This window comes from Hyperolius riggenbachi, chromosome 1 (genome assembly GCF_040937935.1).
Source record: "Hyperolius riggenbachi isolate aHypRig1 chromosome 1, aHypRig1.pri, whole genome shotgun sequence".
Lineage (NCBI taxonomy): Eukaryota > Metazoa > Chordata > Amphibia > Anura > Hyperoliidae > Hyperolius > Hyperolius riggenbachi.
The window spans coordinates 138,722,981-138,748,824 of NC_090646.1; the positions used below are offsets into that span (position 1 = coordinate 138,722,981).

At 44.9% G+C, this 25,844-nt stretch overlaps 1 protein-coding gene across 1 annotated transcript in view; it reads left to right on the top strand.

Moving 5' to 3' along the window:
* The window catches only part of TUSC3 (tumor suppressor candidate 3), a 331,289-nt gene that overhangs the window by 193,178 nt on the left and 112,267 nt on the right, over nt 1–25,844 (top strand). The window contains exon 3 of the mRNA XM_068268622.1: nt 19,634–19,751. Within this exon, the coding sequence (XP_068124723.1) occupies nt 19,634–19,751 (118 nt within the window). The remainder of the gene's footprint in view (nt 1–19,633; nt 19,752–25,844) is intronic.

The window sequence follows — 25,844 nt, forward strand, 5'->3', positions numbered from 1 at the left end:
TCGTATTTATATAGCGCCAACATCTTCTGCAGTGCTGTACAGAGTATATATTGTCTTGTCACTTAACTGTCCCTCAGAGGATCGTACAATCTAATCCCAACCATAGTCATATGTCTATGTACAGTGGGATGCGAAAGTTTGGGCAACCTTGTTCATCGTCATGATTTTCCTGTATAAAACATTGGTTGTTTCGATAAAAAATGTCAGTTAAAGATAATCTGTATTGTTAAAATCGCACAAAAGTAAACATGCCAGTGCGTTAGGGGACATCTCCTATTCCCCTCTGACACAATTTCGCCGCTCCCCGCCACATTAAAAGTGGTTAAAAACAGTTTTTAAAAGTTTGTTTATAAACAAACAAAATGGCCACCAAAACAGGAAGTAGGTTGATGTACAGTATGTCCACACATAGAAAATACATCCATCCATACACAAGCAGGCTGTATACACCCTTACTTTTGAATCTCAAGAGATCATTTGTGTGTTTCTTTCCCCCTGTTCTCATGCACTGAAGTTGCAGGTAGAGTTGGGCCGAACGGTTCGCCGGCGAACGTGGTTCGCGCGAACTTAGGTGGTTCGCGTGCGGGTGTCGCACGCGAACGTTTTGCGGCAAAAGTTCGCAAAAAATCGGTTCGCCCCATAATGCACCTGAGGGTCAACTTTGACCCTCTACATCACAGTCAGCAGGCCCAGTGTAGCCAATTAGGCTACACTAGCCCCTGGAGCCCCACCCCCCCCTTATATAAGGCAGGCAGCGGCGGCCGTTATGGCCACTCGTGTGCCTGCATTAGTGAGAGTAGGGCGAGCTGCTGCAGTCTCTCATAGGGAAAGATTAGTTAGGCTTAACTTCTTCCTGGCTGCATACCTGTTCTGTTCAGTGAGCCCTCAGCCCACTGCATACCTGTTCAGTGATCCTGCCACTGCATACCTGTTCAGTGATCCTGCCACTGCATACCTGTTCAGTGATCCTGCCACTGCATACCTGTTCAGTGATCCTGCCACTGCATACCTGTTCATTGATCCTGCCACTGCATACCTGTTCATTGATCCTGCCACTGCATACCTGTTCAGTGATCCTGCCACTGCATACCTGTTCAGTGATCCTGCCACTGCGTACCTGTTCAGTGATCCTGCCACTGCATACCTGTTCATTGATCCTGCCACTGCATACCTGTTCAGTGAACCCGCCACTGCATACCTGTTCTGTTCAGTGAACAGTTTGGTGTGTCAGTGTGAAGCAGTACCTTAATTACACTACCTGATTGATGTATACACATGCAAGATGTTTTAAAGCACTTTAGGCCTGTCATTTAGCATTCAATGTGATTTCTGCCCTTAAAACGCTGCTTTGCGTCAAATCCAGATTTTTCCCGGGGACTTTTGGCATCTATCCCACTCCGCCATGCCCCCCTCCAGGTGTTAGACCCCTTGAAACATCTTTTCCATCACTTTTGTGGCCAGCATAATTTTTTTTTTTTTCAAAGTTCGCATCCCCATTGAAGTCTATTGCGGTTCGCGAACTTTAACGCGAACCGAAACTTCCGCGAAAGTTCGCGAACCCGGTTCGCGAACCTAAAATCGGAGGTTCGGCCCAACTCTAGTTGCAGGCTGCTCGTTTCTTCCTGCAAACAGCTTTGCCCTTGTCTGTAATTCTTCAGTATGTGAAAGCCCAGCCAGCTCAGAGGACGATTTATCCAGCTTGTAAAAGATAAGAGACAAGAGAGAAGCTGCTCTAATCCTAAATAACACACAGGCAGTGTGCATAGAGGGGCCTGGAAGTGGGAGTTCATAGCAGAACCACAACACTGAAGAACTTGGCAGCCTTCCAGACACAGGCCGACAAGTCTGACAGGGGAAAGATACATTGATTTATTACAGAGACAGTGATAGTATAAAGTGCTGCAGTAAGCCAGAACACATTAGAATAGCTTTTTGAACTTGTAGGATGATAAAAAACAGGATGCAATTTTTGTTACGGAGTCTCTTTAAATATATCATATAGGAGACACACACAGTGATATTTGAGAAGTGAAAAGAAGTTTATTGGATTTACAGAAAGTGCACATTAATTGTTTAAATAAAATTAGGCAGGTGCATACATGTGGGCACTGTTGGCATTTTATTGAGAGCCCCAAGGTGAGGGAGAAGGGGGGACTGTCCCCCTCCCTGCCGACTGTGGCCATGGCTTTCCCCTCATGCTGCGTCCCCTCCAGCCCCCCAAAACTGCCCATGCAGACCCCCGAACAGCACAGCTGAGCACCATGAGGTGCTCGGCTGAGCTTGAGCCGAACCCAAACACCCCGATATTCGGGGAATAACGAACATTGGCGAACACTGTTCGATCAACACTAAAGAGTAGCAACATGGGGGTCTCAAATCAACTCTCAAATAACCTGAAGACAAAGACTGTTCACCATTATGGTTTAGGGGAAGGATACAGAAAGCTGTCTCAGAGATTTCAGCTGCCTGTTTCCACAGTTAGGAACATATTGAGGAAATGGAAGACCACAGGCTCAGTTCAAGTTAAGCCTCGGAGTGGCAAACCAAGAAAAATCTCAGATAAACAGAAGCGACGAATAGTGAGAACAGTCAGAGTCAACCCACAGACCAGCACCAAAGACCTACAACATCATTTTGCTGCAGATGGAGTCACTATGCATCATTCAACCATTGGGCGCACTTTACACAAGGAGATGCTGTATGCGAGAGTGATACAGAAGAAGCCTTTTCTCTGCCCACAGCACAAACAGAGGTATGTTAAAGCACATTTGGACAAGCCAGCTTCATTTTGGAATAAGGTGCTGTGGACTGATGAAACTAAAATTGAGTTATTTGGGCATAACAAGGGGCGTTATGCATAGAGGAAAAAGAACACAGCATTCCAAGAAAAACACATGCTACCTACAGTAAAATATGGCGCTGGATCCATCAAGCTGTGGGGCTGTGTGGCCAGTGCAGGGACTGGGAATCTTGTCAAAGTTGAGGGACACATGGATTCCACTCAGTATCAGCAGATTCTGGAGACCAATGTCCAGGAATCAGTGACAAAGCTGAAGCTGCGCAGGGGCTGGATCTTTCAACCAGACAACGACCTTAAAGGGACTCCAAGCAGTGCCTGTGCGTATGCCTTTAAGCATACCCACAACTAATTAATTATATCCTCACACCTACCGGCATGATGTTTGTAATTATATCCCCCCCCCCCGGGTTCCTTGTATTTCATTGCATTGCACTGAATGGAGCTGCCGACACTGGGGAAAGTGTGGTCCTGCATAATACAATGCTGAATTAGGAATCCAAGATGGTGGCCGTGATTTCGATCGTGAAAATAACGAAAACTAAAAGGCGCAGGATGGCGGTTTATATATCATTGGAAAGAGGAGAAGGAAAGCTTCAAAATGCAGTGCAGTAATTTTCCATAGTTACTGCACTGCTCGGAGTCCCTTTAAACACTGCTCAAAATCCACTACGGCATTCATCCAGAAGAACAAGTACAACATTATGAAATGGCCATCTCAGTCCCCAGACTTGAATATATCTGAAAATCTGTGGTGTGAGTTAAAGAGAGCTACTCGGCAGCCATCAAACCTGAATGAACTAGATGTGTAAAGAGGAATGGTCCAAAATACCTTCAACCAGAATCCAGACTCTCATTGGAAACTTTAGGAAGCGTTTAGAGGCTGTCATTTCTGCAAAAGGAGGATCTACTAAATATTGATTTTATTTATTTTTTGTGGTGCCCAAATTTATGCACCTGCCCAATTTTGTTTAAACAATTACTGCGCACTTTCTATAAATCCAATAAACTTCATTTCACTTCTCAAATATCACTGTGTGTGTCTCCTAAGACCTAAGAGATATATTTAACTGACATTTTTTATCGTAACACCCAACGATTTATACATCCCACTGTATGTATCATGTAGTGCATGTATTGTAGTCTAGGGCCAATTTTTTAGGGGGAAGCCAATTAACTTATCTGTATGTTTTTTGGGATGTGGGAGGAAATTGGAGTGTCCAGAGGAAACCCACACAGACACAGGGAGAACATACAACCTCCTTGCAGATGTTGACCTGGCTGGGATTTGAACTGGGGACCCAGCGTTGCAAGACGAGAGCGCTAACCACTACGCCACCGTGACGAATTATGAAATACCTCTGGCTTAAATCAAACCAAGAAACATCAACTGACCAACTTATTAAAGAGGAGGAAGGGGTAAATTCTGAGAGTCCCGATTCAGGAACAATGGGTAAAAGTAAACATTTATAGTGACAAGATGCTGTGGAGCCTCTTCTTCAGCCTCCATTCACTCCGTTGTCTCACAAGTTCTTCCCCGTGCTCTTCTTTTCAATGCCCCTCATTAAAGAGAAAAGTGCACAAACATAGTGTAACTCTGCAGAACCACCACCACACCATTAGTAGTGATTTTCAATCTCCTTCTGCCTCATGTAACACCACCTCAACCTACAGGTAGAGTTGGGCCGAACGGTTCGCCGGCGAACGGTTCCCGGCGAACTTCGGTGGTTCGCGTTCGCCTCCCGCAGGCGAACGTTTCCGGAAGTTCGGTTCGCCCCACAATGCACTATGAGGGTCAACTTTGACCCTCTACATCACAGTCAGCAGGCCCAGTGTACCCAATTAGGCTACACTAGCCCCTGGAGCCCCACCCCCCTTATATAAGGCAGGCAGCGGCGGCCATTACGGCCACTCGTGTGCCTGCATTAGAGAGAGTAGGGCGAGCTGCTGTCTGTCTCTCATAGGGAAAGATTAGTTAGGCTTAGCTTTTCCTGGCTGCATACCTGTTCAGTGATCCTGCCACTGCATACCTGTTCTGTGAACCCACCCACCACTGCATACCTGTTCAGTGATCCTGCCACTGCATTTCTGTTCTGTGAACCCACCCACCACTGCATACCTGTTCAGTGATCCTGCCACTGCATACCTGTTCTGTGAACCCACCACTGCATACCTGTTCTGTGATCCTGCCACTGCATACCTGTTCTGTGAACCCACCCACCACTGCATACCTGTTCAGTGATCCTGCCACTGCATACCTGTTCTGTGAACCCACCACTGCATACCTGTTCTGTGAACCCACCCACCACTGCATACCTGTTCAGTGATCCTGCCACTGCATACCTGTTCTGTGAACCCACCCACCACTGCATACCTGTTCAGTGATCCTGCCACTGCATACCTGTTCTGTGAACCCACCACTGCATACCTGTTCTGTGAACCCACCCACCACTGCATACCTGTTCAGTGATCCAGCCACTGCATACCTGTTCTGTGAACCCACCCACCACTGCATACCTGTTCAGTGATCCTGCCACTGCATACCTGTTCTGTGAACCCACCACTGCATACCTGTTCTGTGATCCTGCCACTGCATACCTGTTCTGTGAACCCACCCACCACTGCATACCTGTTCTGTGAACCCACCCTCCACTGCATACCTGTTCAGTGATCCAGCCACTGCATACCTGTTCTGTGAACCCACCCACCACTGCATACCTGTTCAGTGATCCTGCCACTGCATACCTGTTCTGTGAACCCACCACTGCATACCTGTTCTGTGAACCCACCACTGCATACCTGTTCTGTTCAGTGGACCCGCCACTGCATACCTGTTCTGTTCAGTGAACAGTTTGGTGTGTCAGTGTGAAGCAGTACCTTAATTACACTACCTGATTGATGTATACACATGCAAGATGTTTTAAAGCACTTTAGGCCTGTCATTTAGCATTCAATATGATTTCTGTCCTTAAAACGCTGCTTTGCGTCAAATCCAGATTTTTCCTGGGGACTTTTGGCGTATATCCCACTCCGTCATGCCCCCCTCCAGGTGTTAGACCCCTTGAAACATCTTTTCCATCACTTTTGTGGCCAGCATAATTATTTTTTTTTTTCAAAGTTCGCATCCCCATTGAAGTCTATTGCGGTTCGCGAACTTTAACGCGAACCGAACCTTCCGCGGAAGTTCGCGAACCCGGTTCGCGAACCTAAAATCGGAGGTTCGGCCCAACTCTACCTACAGGCCCTTCAAATGTTACTCTTCAGGGACACGTGTGATAAAACACATTAGGTGAGGTGAGTGCAGCCAACATTTAGGAAGGACCAACCATGTATTATGAATTTTTGTTTTTATGGTAAAATATAGTAAAACAAAAAAGAAAAAAGTTGAACTAGTGTATTTGGGGCACACCAGTGGTTGGAAAAGTGAGGGATCATTCTAAGGAGTATGTGAAGTATACAGTGTCCATAGGAGGGTGTACACAAGAAATCATAGCATGTTTGGTAAGATTACTGATTGGCCTTGATAAGATGGCTGATTGATTTGTTAGCTCACTGTAATTATATGATTTGTGGCTTAGCTGGCTTTCTATGATGGGCTGACGTGGGCTTACTGGCTGTGAATTGAGCATACTTAATCCCCTTGATTAACTGGCTGGTTAATGTGGTGGGCATGCCAATTGGCCTTGATTCGCACAAGGGCTAAAAGATGTGAGGGTACGTCATAGCCGTGGAAGAGTCTAGTAGGGAATAATTTGTGCAAATATTATTTTTGATAAAGCTAACACCCTCCTTTGCTGTACTTGCTTTGAGTGCAAGTTGTGTAATTTGCTCGTTTTTCAAGCTCTGCACATCTATGCAGGTAGTTAAATTCGGGAGTAGCCTCTAGAAGCGCTTCCAATGCCTCCTGCTGCACAAAACAAATGTAAGTATATGTATGGCTAGCTGCATCCATGTGATTCAGATTGCATTCAAATTTTAGATTAGGGATGAGTGCATAAATTGCATCTAATTTGTATTCAGGGTGTATATTTTAGCCCCTGTGGGGTTCTGCACACCTCTGTTGGTTTCATTTTCATTTGCAGCCTAGGAGCACTGTCAATTGTTTGCTGTCTTTTGGAAAAGAACAAATGTGTATAGCATTTATGACTAGCCCATCAGGTAAGAATTATGTTTTTACTGTTAGGCTTGTGGTTAGGCCTCTTCTGTGAGGGTACGTAGAGGAGTCTAGTAGGGAATTTTGGGCACATATTATTTTTGGCTGAAGCTAATATACTCCTTTGCTGTACCTGTTTTGAATGCAAGTTGTGTAATTTGCCCATTTTTCCAGCTCTGCACATCTATGCAGGTAGTTTAATTTGGGTGTAGCCTCTGGAAGCGTTGCCAATGTCTCCTGTACAATTGGCCTTGATTGACTTCCTGATTTACGTGATAGGCTGGCTGGTAATGTGTTAATTCGTCTGACAAATACTGTTATTCAAATTGGAGAACTCTGTAGTGTCCCGGCAATTAGGGAGACATTTATTATGTTTTATTTAGCAAGTGCATTTATCAAGTCCTAAACTGCTTATAAGTTTCATAACTGCTTGTAAAAATACATGTTTCGCAAAACATGATTCTCATCCCTCCCTTAAAGGGGTTCTGTGGGGGTTTCTAAAGAGAAAAACTGCCACTTACCTTGGGCTTCTATGAGCCCCATGCAGCGGTAATGTCCCACGCCGTCCTGCTCCCATCTGCCGTTCCCCGCAGCCGGCACCGGGTTATTATTCGTCTGACATACAGACGAATAATGCGCGTTGCCGTGCCTCCGCTCGCGTCATCTGAGGCTTACTGCGCAGGCGCAGTACAACGGAGCCTTGTACTGCGCTTGCGCAGTAAGCTTCCGATGACGCAGGCGGAAGCGAGCGGGTGCTCGGCCACTCTAGCGCAGCCGCAATTGGATCCCATACCGCTTAGACCGGGGCTGGCGGCGGAGAACGGCAGATGGGAGGAGGACAGCGTGGGACATTACCGCTGCACCGGGCTGATAGAAGCCCAAGGTAAGTGTCCATTTTTCTCTTCCACAACCCCCCACAGAACCCCTTTAAGGCTCCCAGTGGTTATCGGTATGCCTTTTCTTTAGTCCAAAAATCACATTTATACCAATTGAATGATTGAGCTGTCTGATGCATCTTCCGTGCCTGTTCACCCTTTCACTTCCAGACATTGGAACTTTAGAGGTAAGAGGGTAGTGGCATGTGAATCTAAGGTGAAACCTTCACTTTCCCACTGTTACCAGAAGTGCTGGGATGTAACAGCCATCCTAGAGAGGGAATCAGAGAACCCTCATCATCTTTCCACCAGAAGAGAACAGATGTATACAGTACATTAAAGTGAGATGAAACTCTATATTAACTGAAAAAAACATCATCCAATAAGAAATGATATATTTAGCTTACCTATCCTGTTGTTTTTAGTGTTCACTGTCAGATTTAGAAGAAAAGTGATATGAAAAACAATGGTTCTACTCATTTCCATCTTTAGGCTGTGTTCCCACTTGAGCTGAGAACGGATCTTTTTTTGACCGTTCTCCGCACATCACAAAACTGACCCGCAAGAAATGGGTACACAGCCTTACTGTTTCTCTGCGATGCCAAAAGTGACATCACTTCTGCCCTTTTTTTTCAGCCCAGCTCAGTGTTAATTTTTCCTCCCTTCTGCCACAGCTTACTGACCCTCCCACAGCAAACGTCACCAAGACAACAGACTTTCATCATTATGTAAACTCTTCAAAGCGTGTCACTGAAGCTAATAAAAAAACTTCCCACAATCCTGCTGGCACTACACAGTTACTAAAATTAGGCAAACGCACCAAGAACAGGTACAAAAATTAAAAAATAGGGAATCATATATTTTAGAAAAAAAAAACTTTATTTTTGGATGATACAACTCGCTTTAAGGGACAAGCATACTGTATTAGAGACTAATGGAGGTGCAAGTACAATATCTTTTTTTTCTCACAACGGCCCATATGCAATTATCATTTTCTCCTAACTTTTCTCCCTGGTGATATTTTCACACATGGGCCCATATGCAATTAACTTTTTCTCCTGAGTTTTCTCCCGGGTGATATTTTTAAATTTGTCAATAAAATGCATTTTGAGCCATCAGAAAGCAAGAAAATGCTCGAAATAATTGTGATAGTACTTTTTCATTAACTTTTTGGTACTTTTTTTAGTTGAAAAGAGCTGAAAAGTTATTTTAATTTGAAGATGAAAAATTATCTCCTGGGAGAAAACTCAGGTGAAAAAGTGAATTGCATATGGACCATGGGCCTGTATGCAATTAACTTTTTCTCCTGAGTTTTCTCCAGGTTATTTTCACAACTTGACACAAAAAGCCTCCAACAAGAAAACTCTCTCAATAAATTTGATAGTACTTTTTCACCAACTTTTGGGTACTTTTTCAATTGTAAAATGCTGAAAAGTTAGTTTAAAGAGAAGTTGAAAGTTATCTCATAGGGGATAAGTCAGGTGAAAAAGTTAATTGCATATGGGCCCTTGTCAATAAAATGCCTTTAAAGAGAATCTGTACTGTCCCATATGTACAATAATAAATAAACATAGACATATACATATACATACACACATATTAGTTTGTGTGTGTGTGTGTGTGTATATATATATATATATATATATATATATATATATATACACACACACACATAAACTAATATGTGTGTATGTATATATATATATATATATATATATAATATATATATATATATATATATATATATATATATATATATATATATATATATATATATATATATATATATGTATATATATATATATATATATATAGTTACAGTATCCTACAAGTTTTTATTACATGGTGAATGATCTGCACTCCAGTCTGGGATTCTCAGTTTCTAAGCATGTGACAGGCAGCTCCCTCCCCCCTCAGCCTCAAAAACTGCATCACAGGAATAAACAAAGCACGCAGGAGTGAGACTGCAGGGGGTGTGCATAACTTGTTCACTGCATCTGTGTGACTGCACACTGTTTTATATACCAGTCACCGCATACCGTTTCACTGCACCTGTGTGACTGTACATTGTTATACCAGCAGTCACTGCATACCTTTCACTGCACCTGTGGGACAGCACCCTGTTTTATATACCAGCAGTTAATGCATACCTTTTCACTGCGCCAGTGTGACTGCACATTGCATTATACCAGTCAGTGCATACATTTCACTTGAATGGATGGCAGACTTGCCCTCCATAACAGATTCTCATTATAGGATTTCAAATGTATTTGTCTCATCATTATACAGCAGTCAGTGTATACTTTTCACTGCTTCTGTGTGACTGCACATAGTATTATACCAGCAGTCAGTACCTTTCACTGCATCTGTGTGACCGCACATTGTATTATACCAGTAGTCAGTGTATACCTTCCACAACATCTATGTGACTGCACATTGTATTAGTCAAGTCAGTGCATACCTTTCACTTCACCCCCCCCCCCCCCCCCAATATGGACAAAACAACAGGCAGAGGGAGAGGCAGAGCCAGAGGCAGGCCACCTGGCAGGTCGGTTCGAGGTCTTGCTGACGTGATTTTGTGCGGCCCGTGACCAAAGTACAGTGTTCAGAAGGCACATGCAATCAACTCCCAAGATTTTTCATTTGCATGTCTCTAAATGTTTATTGCCAGAAAACAATTACATTTGCAAAAGAGTGCCTAATGTGGAAAATCAATCCTCTAACTACACATATGTATGCTAAAGGGTCTAAAAGAGATACATTTAGCAATAGTGCCCCTTTAAGAAGGAGTTGAAAAAATATATCCTAGGAGAAAATTCCTAGGAGAAAACAATTTAAACGTTAATTGCATATGGGCCTACATGTGTTATTATTGTTTTTCTTTTTAATAAAGCTAATTCTGGTTTAAAAGTACCGTCCTCCTTTCCCGGTTAAATCAGTTCCTACGTTTTCAGACACTTACACAGGGGCCCACAGAGGTTTCACATTTGTACATTTATTGTACTTCAACTAGTGTAATTTCCAGCGTGTTCAGAAATATAAAGAGCCCAATTCTGACCCTTTCCTGACTTGATATGGAAAAGACATCACACCTGAAGTAGATCAGTCTAACAGCCCCATCCCTATGTACATAACAACCATGTACATATCTCAAAGAAACTAATTTCTAACTAACATCAGCACTGGCATATCGGCAACTAACATTGAAAAGTGAAAAAAAAATATCAGAATGCACATAACAGAGATTAACATGGAAACTTACAGAAAGAATGTACCTTGTGTTCTGTTTCAGATCAGGGACACAGAAGATGTGTTGACTCACACACTGGTTACTACGTTACCAAGTAACGCTAAAAAGAATATATCAGTCTAATGTAATGACAGGCTGTAAATGACTTTATATAAAAGGCCATTAATCCATTATGTCTGAAAAATAAGTTACATTGACCTTGTACAGTCAAAACAGAAAAAAAAAAAAAAAACATGCACACAAAATATTATCAGCAGTTTGGCTTGAACAAACAGCTTAATTTCCATTCTGTTTTTTGCCTGTTTACTTTCTTCTTCATAATCCCTTTCTGCCTTGAAAAATAGGCCCGTTATCTTTCCCAGTAGGGCCATTGCTGTCAGTTATCATATATAACCTACCATTCAGATTTCATTACACTTACAAAATTGGAGCTTGTTAAGACACATTCAGAATTTAGATTTTACCCCGGGGGATAAATGTACTAAGCACCTCGTCACTGTCTATCAGATTAAAGCTTCTGTAATAAACAAATGGCATTCACACTATTATGATTGTGGACTTATTCATTGATTAAATAAAGGTATAATAATATTCACCTCCAAGGAATAATGTAAAAGATGTTTTGGTATACACTAAAAATATGTGTAAACTGGACTAGCCTTATCTGTATCATTGACTGTAGTCTCTTTTAAAATAGGATATTAATTTAAAATGAAACTCTAGGTAAATATATTGTTTTACCTTTCAAATGTAGAGGTCCTCTCAGACGAGCATTGTTAAAACAGTGCAGGAGATTTGGGCGCAGCTGGCACCACCATAGACCGTAAAAGAAATTACAGCTATAGCGGTGTTCAGTGAGTAACTTCGGCGCCATCAGAAGATAGAGCTTGAGTTACTTTTTTAGATAAATGTAATTTGTCCGCCAGCAAAAGCTGGAAGCATAATTATATAATTCCCCACCATTCATGTCGACCTGGAGGGGGAATATTAATTAACGCCACCGGGACTTGTGCAGCAACAGGATAAGCCGTATATCGGCTGTATCCTGCGCCTAAATCTCCCGGCGACATATTAATTGATTCGCCTCTCAGAGGCTTAACTACAAACCATAGGCCCTCCAGAAAACCTTTGATGGGCCCCTGATGCTCCCACCCTTTCCCTTGCCTACCCCTGGTGACCTTCACAGCCTGGGAGGCCTATCTTGCAAAGTTCATAAAACAAGTGTGGACATCATAATATTCACAACCATAACAGATGTAGTTACAAAACCACCTGATCTGAAGGATGGGCACCTATATTGGGCGGAGGGAAGTAGTAGTTTGGACCCCTTAGAGCTCAGGGCCCCCTGCGGTTGCAGGGGCGGCTCCCCTGTAGTTATGCCCCTGGGTCCTCTATTACTAAATTCATAATCTGAGCCTCTGCAGGTTTTACAAAACTCAAGTAGAATTCTGTATGGGAACTGCTCATTGCTTGCTTTCAGCCATCAGCCTGGAGATGGATCTGTTTTGCAGGGCAGTTATGTGTCTCAAGTCATGTCTAAATCCATCCTCTTCTTGCATGAGAAACTAAGCATAGTCTCACCACATCACTGTCACTTGACAATATGATTACAGGGGTATACTAGACTTTACAAATAAGCATACAAAACTAAAGAGTGAATAATTAACAAACGTGTCACTGCCATCTCTAAAAGTAAGCTGCCACTGTCTTTGTTTAGGCAGCGCCTGTACATATGTTTTGCTTGTGAGAGTAAATACTTAGAGCTGATTGGCCAGAATTACTTTGGTTTGTATTCTCAAGCACATTGCCAAAATAAATACTAGTTCCATCTTGAGGACATGAGACCCCAGAGCCAAGTTTCCGTTCATAACTTCTCCCCACATTCATCTGCCCTGCCACTCGGTCATGGTCCAGGGGTTTATTAGACCAGTAAGTAGATGATAGATAGATTGATAGATAGATAGATAGATAGATAGATAGATAGATAGATAGATAGATACTTGAGAATACGTGTGCAGAATGGCTTCCCTTTTTATCTATAGAGACTAGAATACATTGAAGACTTCCTATCTCCACTGAATAGCATTATAGTAGTAATATGTAGGCCATTAGACTTTCTCTCACGACACATTTGACATAAGCAGAGAGACAAATTCACTACAAAGGTCTCATTATATCTTATTCCCCTTTGTGCCTTAGGATTAGCCACTTTTAACATCATTAACAGGTCTGAAAGGCTCCTCTTGTTCAGTAGTTGGCACTAGTAGTGTTGGGCGAACAGTGTTCGCCACTGTTCGGGTTCTGCAGAACATCACCCTGTTCGGGTGATGTTCGAGTTCGGCCGAACACCTGACGGTGCTCGGCCAAACCGTTCGGCCATATGGCCGAACTAAGAGCGCATGGCTGAACGTTCCCCGAACGTTCGGCTAGCGCTGTGATTGGCCGAACGGGTCACGTGGTTCGGACCCGAACGCGCTCTGATTGGCCGAACTGTCACGTGGTTCGGGTAAATAAATACCCGAACCACGTCATATCTCCGCCATTTGTCTGTGGGTTTAGCTTTGGGTAGGCAGGCAGGGTAGTTCGCGCTCCAGCCACGCTAGCCAGGGTCCCCCCTGTCATTGTGTCACTGCTGGGAACAGTAGTACACCGCTTGCTCAGCCACACTATATAGCATTCTGTTTACTGCCACTCTGTGTACCTCGCTCAGCCACACTATATAGCATTCTGTTTACTGCCACTCTGTGTCTGCTGGGAATAGTAGTACACCGCTTGCTCAGCCACACTATATAGCATTCTGTTTACTGCCACTCTGTGTACCTCGCTCAGCCACACTATATAGCATTCTGTTTACTGCCACTCTGTGTCTGCTGGGAATAGTGGTACACCGCTCGCTCAGCCACACTATATAGCATTCTGTTCACTGTTCTGTGTCTGCTGGGAATAGTGGTACACCGCTCGCTCAGCCACACTATATAGCATTCTGTTTACTGTTCTGTGTCTGCTGGGAATAGTGGTACACCGCTCGCTCAGCCACACTATATAGCATTCTGTTTACTGTTCTGTGTCTGCTGGGAATAGTGGTACACCGCTCGCTCAGCCACACTATATAGCATTCTGTTCACTGTTCTGTGTCTGCTGGGAATAGTGGTACACCGCTCGCTCAGCCACACCATATAGCATTCTGTTCACTGTTCTGTGTCTGCTGGGAATAGTGGTACACCGCTCGCTCAGCCACACTATATAGCATTCTGTTTACTGTTCTGTGTCTGCTGGGAATAGTGGTACACCGCTCGCTCATCCACACTATATAGCATTCTGTTCACTGTTCTGTGTCTGCTGGGAATAGTGGTACACCGCTCGCTCAGCCACACTATATAGCATTCTGTTCACTGTTCTGTGTCTGCTGGGAATAGTGGTACACCGCTCGCTCAGCCACACTATATAGCATTCTGTTCACTGTTCTGTGTCTGCTGGGAATAGTGGTACACCGCTCGCTCAGCCACACTATATAGCATTCTGTTTACTGTTCTGTGTCTGCTGGGAATAGTGGTACACCGCTCGCTCAGCCACACTATATAGCATTCTGTTTACTGTTCTGTGTCTGCTGGGAATAGTGGTACACCGCTCGCTCAGCCACACTATATAGCATTCTGTTTACTGTTCTGTGTCTGCTGGGAACAGTAGTACACCGCTCGCTCAGCCAGAGTATATAGCATTGTGTTTACTGCCACTCTGTGTACACCGCTCAGCCAGACTATATACCATTGTTTACTGACACTCTGTGTACACCGCTCAGCCAGACTATGTACCATTGTTTACTGACACTCTGTGTACACCGCTCAGCCAGACTATATACCATTGTTTACTGCCACTCTGATTCTGCTGGGAACAGTAGTACACCGCTCGCTCAGCCAGACTATATACCATTGTTTACTGACACTCTGTGTACACCGCTCAGCCAGACTATATACCATTGTTTACTGCCACTCTGATTCTGCTGGGAACAGTAGTACACCGCTCGCTCAGCCAGACTATATACCATTGTTTACTGACACTATATAGCAGACTATATAGCATTGTGTGTACACCGCTCAGCCAGACTATATACCATTGTTCACTGACACTCTGTGTACACCGCTCAGCCAGACTATATACCATTGTTTACTGCCACTCTGATTCTGCTGGGAACAGTAGTACACCGCTCGCTCAGCCAGACTATATACCATTGTTTACTGACACTCTGTGTACACCGCTCAGCCAGACTATATACCATTGTTTACTGCCACTCTGATTCTGCTGGGAACAGTAGTACACCGCTCGCTCAGCCAGACTATATAGCATTGTGTTTACTGCCACTCTGTGTACACCGCTCAGCCACACTATATAGCATTGCGTACTCTGCCAGTCAGTGTGTATATTGCTGGGATCAGTAATACTCCACTCACCGTCAACCACTATATGAGCTCAACATGAGTTCCCCAGAGACCTCCGCTGTGAGCAGCACTCCCAACAACAGCAACAGCCAACGCCCCACGCAAGCTATAACATCCACCCCAGCAGCCAGTGGTCAGCAGCAGCCCTCCCCGGAGGAGAACGTTGTGTCCATCAGTCCGTCGCCAGAGCGATTAATGAGGGCTGCCATTGAGGAGATGATGGGGCCTGATGTGGAGGAGGAGGTCTGGCTCAGGCCAGCATCCCAAGTTAATGTTGAGGACGATGAGGGGTCTGTGTCTGGGGATGTTGGGGTGGCAGAGGTGGTGGGTGGGTCAGACTCAGGAGAAGAGTTGTATGATGAGGATGATGATCGGGACCATCTGTATGTGCCTCAGAGTCCGACCCCGGAAAACATGTTGTATCGTGTGTTTAGGTACTAAAATCTGCGTTCCCTCCCAGTAGTGTTGGGCGAACAGTGTTTGCCACTGTTCGGGTTCTGCAGAACATCACCCTGTTCGGGGTGACTATATAGCAGACTATATAGCATTGTGTTTAATGCCACTCTGTGTACACGGCTCAGCCACACTATATAGCATTGTGTTTACTTCCACTCTGTGTCTGCTGGGAACAGTAGTACACCGCTCACCCGCCACTGTATAGCATTGTGCTCTGTGTCACTGCTGACAATAGTGGTACACCGCTCACCCACCACTGTATAGCATTTCTGTACTGCCACTGTACTGCTGCCAGTCAGCGTGTACTTTAAGGATAAGTGAAATGAGGAAGAAATCCGGTGAAAGAGGGAGGGGCAAGGGAAGAGGTGTTTCCCCTGACGGTTCACGTACAGGCCACAGGGGAGCACCCAAGAAAACCCACTCAATACTGCCCATGTTGTCCAGGACAACAACCCTCACAGATCCAAAAGAACAGGACCAGATAATTACTTGGATGACCTCTCAAGCGTCCAGCAGTGGGTTAAGCAGCACCAGCACATCACGCACGAGGTCCGAGTCCTCAGCCAGTTAAAGTCTGGGCTTTCTTTGAAGACTGCACTGAGGATGTTACCATGGCGATTTGCAAGGTGTGCAAGACCCGCCTGAGCAGGGGGAAAAGTATTAACAACCTCTCCACCACCAGCATGAGCCGCCACATTCTATCCAAACATCCCACTCTGTGGGCAAACGCGGCAGGACAGGGTACCACCAGCAACACTGCCTCCCTTGGGTTCACCAGACTCACCACCAGACCCGCCTCAGCAGCAGCAGTAGCCCAGCCATTGCGTGGTTCACAACATTCACAAACATCAGACGATGCTGACACTGTCACTTTCCGGACTAGTGCTCTTGAGGTCTCCCAGTGTTCATCAAACACAACAACCAACAGCCCTTCGGTGTGCAGCGCTACGGTTGAGTTGTCTGTCTCTGAGATGTTTGAGCACAAGAGGAAATTGCCAGCAAATGACCCCCGGGCCGTGGCAGTAACAGCCAGCCAGCATAGCCAAGCTTCTGGCCTGCGAAATGCTGCCATATCGAGTGGTGGAGACAAACAGCTTCAAGGGCATGATGTCAGTGGCCATCCCACGTTACGTGGTTCCCAGCCGCTACCACTTTGCGCGCTCTGCAGTGCCTGAGTTGCATGAGCACGTGGTCAGCTAAATAACCCGAAGCTTGAAGAATGCCGTTGCCTGCAAGGTTCACCTCACCACTGACACCTGGACGAGTGCGTTCGGCCAGGGTCGATACATCTCCCTTACCGCGCACTGGGTGAACCTTGTGGAGCCTGGCAGCGATTCCTCACCTGCTACGGCGCGGGTGTTGCCCACGCCGCAAACAGCTGGATAACAACAGCAGCACCTACCTCTCTGACTCCTTCTCCTCCAACGCATCTCAAAGCTGTACCTCATCCGGAAATGCTAACCCAGCACCAGCAGCAGTAGGATCGTGGAAGCAGTGCAGCACAGCTGTTGGCATGCGTCAGCAAGCGTTGCTGAAGCTGATCTGCCTTGGGGATAAGCAGCACACAGGGGAGGAAATTTGGAGGGGAATAAAGGAACAGACGGATTTGTGGCTGGCACCGCTGGACCTGAAACCGGGCATGAAGCTAGACACCTGGGACGAACTGGCAATGTACGCAATAGAGGTGCTGGCTTGCCCGGCAGCCAGCGTTATGTCGGAACGCTGTTTCAGTGCTGCCGGAGGCATCATCACAGATCGGCGTATCCGCCTCTCCACAGAAAATGCAGACCGTCTGACTCAAATTAAAATGAATCAATCCTGGATTGGAAACGACTACGCAACACTCCTGGACCCCAACCAAGTAACATGACCGATGAACATCTGGGATGGTTTAGCGTTTCCGGTCCCTGTTTATTGAACCTCTCATCTGTATTACATTTATGACTGCATGGCGGCAAAAAGCATTGCTGCTATATCCGCACGCTTTTTGTCCTCATGCAAGGCCTGGGTTGTTGTGTCTCACAAAGCGTGGCCTTCTCCTCCTGCGCCTCCTCCTGTTCCATCACGTGTGCTGCTGCTGCTGCTGCTGCTGCTGGGTTACCGTTGCCGGTCCCTGTTTATGGAACCTCTTATCTTTATTACATTTATGACTACATGGCGGTACAAAGCATGCTATCCGCACGCTTTTTGTCCTCATGCAAGGCCTGGGTTGTTGTGTCTCACAAAGCGTGGCCTTCTCCTCCTGCGCCTCCTCCTGTTCCATCACGTGTGCTGCTGCTGCTGCTGCTGGGTTACCGTTGCCGGTCCCTGTTTATGGAACCTCTTATCTTTATTACATTTATGACTACATGGCGGTACAAAGCATGCTATCCGCACGCTTTTTGTCCTCATGCAAGGCCTGGGTTGTTGTGTCTCACAAAGCGTGGCCTTCTCCTCCTGCGCCTCCTCCTGTTCCATCACGTGTGCTGCTGCTGGGTTAGCGTTGCCGCGTTGCCGCGTGGTCCCTGTTTATTGAACCACTTATCTTTATTACATTTATGACTGCATGGTGGTACAAAGCATGCTATCCGCACGCTTCTTGTCCTCATGCAAGGCCTGGGTTGTTGTGTCTCAAAGCGTGGCCTTCTCCTCCTGCGCCACCCTCCTCCTGTTCCATCACGTGTGCTGCTGCTGGGTTAGCATTACCGGTCCCTTTTCCTGGAACCTCTTATATGTATTACATTTATGACTGCATGCCGACAAAAAGCATGTTACCTGTGCAAAGAAAACAGACATTTCCCGCATTTAAAAGACAGTTTTCCCTTTGAAACTTTAAAATCGATTTTCTCAAAAACTATAAGCTCTTATTGCTAAATTTTTTTTCCTCTTGTACCCACTCCCAAGGTGCACATACCCTGTAAATTTGGGGTATGTAGCATGTAAGGAGGCTTTACAAACCACAAAAGTTCGGGTCCCCATTGACTTCCATTATGTTCGGAGTTCGGGTCGAACACCCGAACATCGCGGCCATGTTCGGCCTGTTCGGCCCGAACCCGAACATCTAGATGTTCGCCCAACACTAGTTGGCAGCAATCTATTTTTTGATTTTTAATATTTGATATTTACCTCAAAGTTTTCTGTACTTAATCATGTTGCTATACTTCAGTCGTTTCCCTGTGCTGTGTACTTCTAGTAGTTTACATTTTTTTATTTTGCCCTATACTTTAGCCCTTTCTACTTCTCATACCGCAACATACAATTCTCCATATCTCACTATTCTTCTGTACGCTCTCCACCTCATACACTCTTCCCATTCTTTTAATAAACACAAACTTTCAGTCCTAGACTAGAGGTGTAGCTATCTTGTGAAGCAGCCCCTGCTGAAACAGGAGGCCCACAGTGGTGGAGGGCCTTACCTTTTTTATCTCTTTCTGATAAATGCCTCCCGTCCTTAGAGCAGGCACCTTATCTGGGGGGAGTTGGAGGACTCATGTTGGTCACACTCGTTATATGGCATTCCTGGAAGATGGACTTTCTGTCTGTGGGCGTGGCTCACCAAGGTGAAGAAGGAGTTGTAGATGTAAAGGGGCCCTACCAAACCTTTGCTGGGTGGTCCCTGCAAATTTTACTTATACGTCTGTCTGCATGAACAAAGTTCTACTATTGATGCAACTTCTTTTTCGACAGGCAAGCTAATGAAGAATACCAAGTCCTTGCAAATTCCTGGCGATATTCTTCTACATTTTCAAACAAACTCTTCTTCACTATTGTGGACTATGATGAAGGAGCAGATGTTTTCCAGCAGGTAAATAATATGTTTCACAAACCATGTTATAACTGAAATTTTGTAACTAAATGCAAGCCAGGTAGGATTTTTTATTGGATACCCGAAGTGACATGTAACATGATGAGATAGACGTGTATGTACAGTGCCTGGCACACAAATAACTATGCTGTGTTCCTTTTTTTTTCTTTCTCGGTCTGAAAGAGTTAAATATCAGGCATGTAAGTGGCTGACTCAGTCCTGACTCAGACAGGAAGTGACTACAGTGTGACACTCACTGATAAGAAATTCATTAAAATATAACATGATTTTCTAAGTGCACAGCGTCCTCTCACCTTGCAACTACTGATGCAAATCTGTTGTTTCTATGTGGTAGGGGTTGCCACCTGGATTTTTTTTCAGTTCATACAGAAATACATGATGGATAGAGAGATAAGGCCTGCTGCGGACACTAAAGGACCAGATTTACTTCTGCTTCTCAGAACACCTAAGCATTTTAAAGGACAACTGAAGCAAGAGGGATATGGAGGCTGCTATATTTATTTCCTTTTAACCAATACCATTTACCTGGCTGTCCTGCTGATCCTTCCCCTCTATTACTTTTAGCCATAGCAGGGCCAGTTCAAGGGCCCCAGTGGCCCTGGGGCAAACTTCAGTGTTGGACCCCTGCACGCACAAAGCCCCTCCCCCACTGGGACCATTACCTGCTGCAAGGATATTATCAGCCACAATTACCTTTTTGTCCCGGCGGGTGAGCATGCGGACAGCGGCTGCCTTTTTCTCTATGACCTGCCGCGACATGTGTAAACACACGCCGGGTCATAGAGTGGGACAGAGACAGTGGCCTCAGTTCACTAAGCTTATCTCCTGTCTTTAATAACTCTTCTAGAGTTGTTACCATGGTGATAAGGCATGTAGTATTCAGGAAACATTTTACCTCAGGCAAACCTAAAGTTAACTATTCTGTCTTTAAGTTAACTCTTTAATCCTTAAAATAACTCCAGAGTTAAAGACAGGCTGTTCATTAATTGCGTGTGAAAATAACTACAGAGGAGGTAACTTAACTACAGAGGAGGTAAATTAACTACAGAAGAGGTAACGTAAGGAATGAAGAGATAAGATAACTCTCTTACTGTGTGGAGGTAAGTTTTCTCTTGCCTTATTATCTCCAGCATGATCTTAGTGAATTGAGGCCAATGTGTCTCCTAGTGCAGCCGCTGCCCGCCCACACACCTGCCAAGGCTAAAAGGTAATTGTGGCTGATAATATCCTTGCAGCAGGGCCCCGGAGAGCAGTGCGAGCGGGAGGGGGGGGGGAGCAGAAAAAAAAAAAAAGAATATAGCAGAGTCGGCGCTGCTGGGGCCTCAGCAGAGGTCAGGCAAATGCCCCCTTTGCCTCTATGGTAGCGCCGGCCCTGAGCCATAGACCCTAAACAAGCTTATGTAGATCAGGTGTTTCTGTCATTACTGTCAGATCAGCTAAGATTAGCTGCATGCTTGTTTTTGGTGTTATTCAGACACTACTGCAGCCAAGTAGTTCAGCAGAACAGCCAGGCAACTGGTATTGTTTAAAAGGAAATAAAAATGGCAGCCTCCATATTCTTCTCACTACAAATGTCCTTTAAGCTAGAGATCAAAGCAGTTTAGAATTGTTGGATGCTATTATTGACAACCCAGTGCCTTGTAGACAAACTCATTATTAACAGAGAGGAATATTTCTTGAAAGACTTGTGCAAACAAAGATGTGTGGAGTCATGTTTGTAAGATGTGTGGAGTCATGTTTGTAAGATGTGTGGAGTCATGTTTGTAAGATGTGTGGAGTCATGTTTGTAAGATGTGTGAAGTCATGTTTGTAAGAAGAATGCAAGCAACCATGCTGTTTAGCATCTTCTCAGCAGGACAGGTGAGTCACTACTCTACTTCTGGGGCCCCAGGGAGCATACAGTAGTTAAGTTGAAGGGTGGCCTGGGGGGAAGGCAACAGTCAGTTGAGGTCCTAGGGGGAAATTGGGCAGTAACAAAGAGCCCCTAATACCTCTTTAGGGTAGAATGGGCTCTGTCAAGAGGCCCCTGGGTTAATTTTACCAGGGGCCCTATTGTTAATGAAACTAGCCCAGTTTTGCATATCATGGGCTGTGCTTGGCTTCATCATGAGGTCAATGAAAAGAGAAAAAAAACAGGGATACAGTGGAGGTTTGGTGCAAGCTTCCATATTCATTGCAGGAGATCACACTGCTTGTCTGTAGAGTACTCCATAAGCATGTATGGTGAGCTCATCAAGCATAAACATTTTACACCTACAAGAAGGGAAGAGTCACAGAGGCGCCGCCAACGTACAGACGGGCCATGCTCCCGTTTGGGGCCTCACACTAAGGGGGGGCCTCTCTCTGCTGCAGGTGGCGCCCCCCAGGTACAGGCGTCAGGCAGAGCGGCAGCAGCCAGGAGAGTGTGTGCAGCGGCGGGGAAACAGGCAGAGTGAAGTTTCAACTCACCTGCCTCAATCCTGCATGCAGCCTCTTTCTTCATCCTGTCCCAGCGTATGTCGCTATGGTAACAGCACCCCCTGTGATGTAACTGCATGTCATCACAGGTGGAGCTCTTACCGATGCGATGGATGCAGGGACAGGATGAAGATAGAAGCTGCATGCAGGATCAAGGAAGGTGAGTTGAAACTTCGCTCTGCCTGCTCCCCCCGCCCTATGCTGGAGACACCTACCTATCTAACCTATACTAGGGGCATCTACCTAACCTATACTGAGGGGTACCTACCCATCTAACCTATACTGCATGCACCTACCTATCTAATCTATACTTGGGGCACCTACCTATCTAACCTTTATGGGGACACCTACCTATCTAACCTATACTGTGTGTACCTACCTATCTAATCTATACTTGGGGCACCTACCTATCTAACCTTTATGGGGGCACCTACATATCTCACCTATAATGGGGGAAATATACTGGCTACCTACAGTGGGTTGCAAAAGTATTCGGCCCCCTTGAAGTTTCCACATTTTGTCATATTACTGCCACAAACATGAATCAATTTTATTGGAATTCCACATGAAAGAACAACACAAAGTGGTGTACACATGAGAAGTGGAACGAAAATCATACATGATTCCAAACTTTTTTACAAATAAATAACTGCAAAGTGGTGTGTGCATAATTATTCAGCCCCCTTTGATCTGAGTGCAGTCAGTTGCCTATAGACATTGCCTGATGAGTGCTAATGACTAAATAGAGTGCACATGTGTGTAATATAATGTCAGTACAAATACGGCTGCTCTGTGAGGGCCTCAGAGGTTGTCTAAGAGAATATTGGGAGCAACAACACCGTGAAGTCCAAAGAACACACAAGACAGGTCAGGGATCAAGTTATTGAGAAATTTAAAGCAGGCTTAGGCTACAAAAAGATTTCCAAAGCCTTGAACATCCCACAGAGCACTGTTCAAGCGATCATTCAGAAATGGAAGGAGTATGGCTTAACTGTAAACCTACCAAGACAAGGCCGTCCACCTAAACTCACAGGCCGAACAAGGAGAGCGCTAATCAGAAATGCAGTCAAGAGGCCCATGGTGACCCTGGACGAGCTCAGGTGGGAGACTCTGTCCATGGGACAACTATTAGTCATGCACTGTACAAAGTTGGCCTTTATGGAAGAGTGGCAAGAAGAAAGTTATTGTTAACAGAAAGCAAAAGAAGCCCCATTTGCAGTTTGCCACAAGCCATGTGGGGGACACAGCAACCATGTGGAAGAAGGTGCTCTGGTCAGATGAGACCAAACTGGAACTTTTTGACCAAAATGCAAAACGCTATGTGTGGCGGAAAACTAACACTGCACATCACTCTGAACACACCATCCCCACTGTCAAATATGGTTGTGGCAGCATCATGCTCGGGGGGTGCATCTCTTCAACAGGGACAGGGAAGCTGGTCAGAGTTGATGGGAAGATGGATGGAGCCAAATACAGGGCAAACTTGGAAGAAAACCTCTTGGAGACTGCAAAAGACTTGAGACTGGGGCGGAGGTTCACCTTCCAGCAGGAGGACAATGACCCTAAACATAAAGCCAGGGCAACAATGGAATGGTTTAAAACAACACATATCTATGGGTTAGAATGGCCCAGTCAAAGTCCAGATCTAAATCCAATCGAGAATCTGTGGCAAGAGCTGAAAACTGCTGTTCACAAACACTGTCCATCTAATCTGACTGAGCTGGAGCTGTTTTGCAAAGAAGAATGGGCAAGGATTTCAGTCTCTAGATGTGCAAAGCTGGTAGAGACATTCCCTAAAAGACTGGCAGCTGTAATTGCAGCAAAAGGTGGTTCTACAAAGTATTGACTCGGGGGGCTGAATAATTACGCACACCCCACTTTGCAGTTATTTATTTGTAAAAAATGTTTGGAATGATGTATGATTTTCGGTCCACTTCTCACATATACACCACTTTGTATTGGTCTTTCACATGGAATTCCAATAAAATTGATGCATGTTTGTGGCAGTAATGTGACAAAATGTGGAAAACTTCAAGGGGGCCGAATACTTTTGCAAGCCACTGTATATGGGAGGCACCTACCTATCTAACCTATATGGGGGTACCTACCTATCTAACCTATACTAGGGGCAACTCTACAGGCTACCTATACTGGAGGGGACCTATAGCTGGCTACCTATACTGAGGGCACCACACCACCTGGCAATCCTATACTGCAACACATATAGCTTTCTACCTATACTGAGGGCAGCACCTGTACTCCCTCTCATATGTTGGGTGGCACGGGGTGGTGTAGTGGTTAGCGCTCTAGCCTTGCAGTGCTGGGTCCCTGATTTGAATCCCAGCCAGATCAACATCTGCAAGGAGTTTGTATGTTCTCCCCGTATCTGCGTGGGTTTCCACTGGGAACTCTGGTTTCCTTCCACATCCCAAAAACATACAGATAAGTTAATTGGCTTACCCCTAAATCAGCCCTAGACTACGATACGTACATGATATAGACATATGACTATGGTAGGGACTAGATTGTGAGCCCCATTGAGGGACAGTTAGTGACAAGACAATATACTCTGTACAGCGCTACGTAATATGTCGGTGCTTTATGAAAACTTAAAATAAATAAACTGGGGACTACCTGTATTTTGCTAGTATTTGGCTCCACCTACATCATGTTTTTGTCATGCCCATTTTTTGCCGTTTTGTGGTGTGGCTACCCATTTTTTCGCCTTCATGGAGCGGGGCCTCAAGTTATGGACTGCTTGGGGCCACCAAAACCTTAGCTGCACCCCTGTACATACCTTGACATCAGCTTTTATTGCAGGAGAAATGCAAAAACCTCAGAAACTTTTCAAATTTGCAGATGCCGCACATATACATTAAGTATTTATGCATATAAGATGGGCTAAACTAGTTCCAAAATGAAAAATGTATAGAGAATGTCACCTTGTCATATCTATGGCCATCTAAAGTATCCCATTGGAGTTTTGCAGATCACAATGATCTGCACAACACAGCAAAGAGTGTGCAGTGGAAAGAAAGTCATTCTTACCCTCACAAAAAAAAATTTGTTTACCGCTGCTCAGTTTTATTTATATAAACAAGCGTAATTTCTTTACACAAAATGACAGTCTGCCTGTGAAAAACATCAGCAATCATATTGCAATGTTTATTTACAACAAATGCTATCACCTTATAGTGGTGTTTATACACGATTTACTTAAACCGTCGTAGCTAGGGCTGTTTTCCCTAGAATTACAAGTCAAAGAACTTTGAAAAACGCTTTATCGGTTATTACCGAGATCACATGTTAAATTGCAGGTAGCTAGATGTGTTCTTTTGCATGCTGGCATTTTGCAGAAATTGTGCTTTTTTGTTTTATATCTTCATAAATCATTTTTTGGCACACAAAAAAATAGCAAGAAAATGACAGATTTCTCATCCTGAACAAAATAAAATGCCGTGCACTTTTCAGGATACATTAGATAGAAATGCGTGAGTTGCGGCAAGCCCTTTATTGATTTTACTTTATGTATACTTGGCCATATGTTTGCCTGCATCCCATGCATTAAGATACCGAATACATTTTCTCAAGAAAAGACAATTTGGGAAGAAAAGA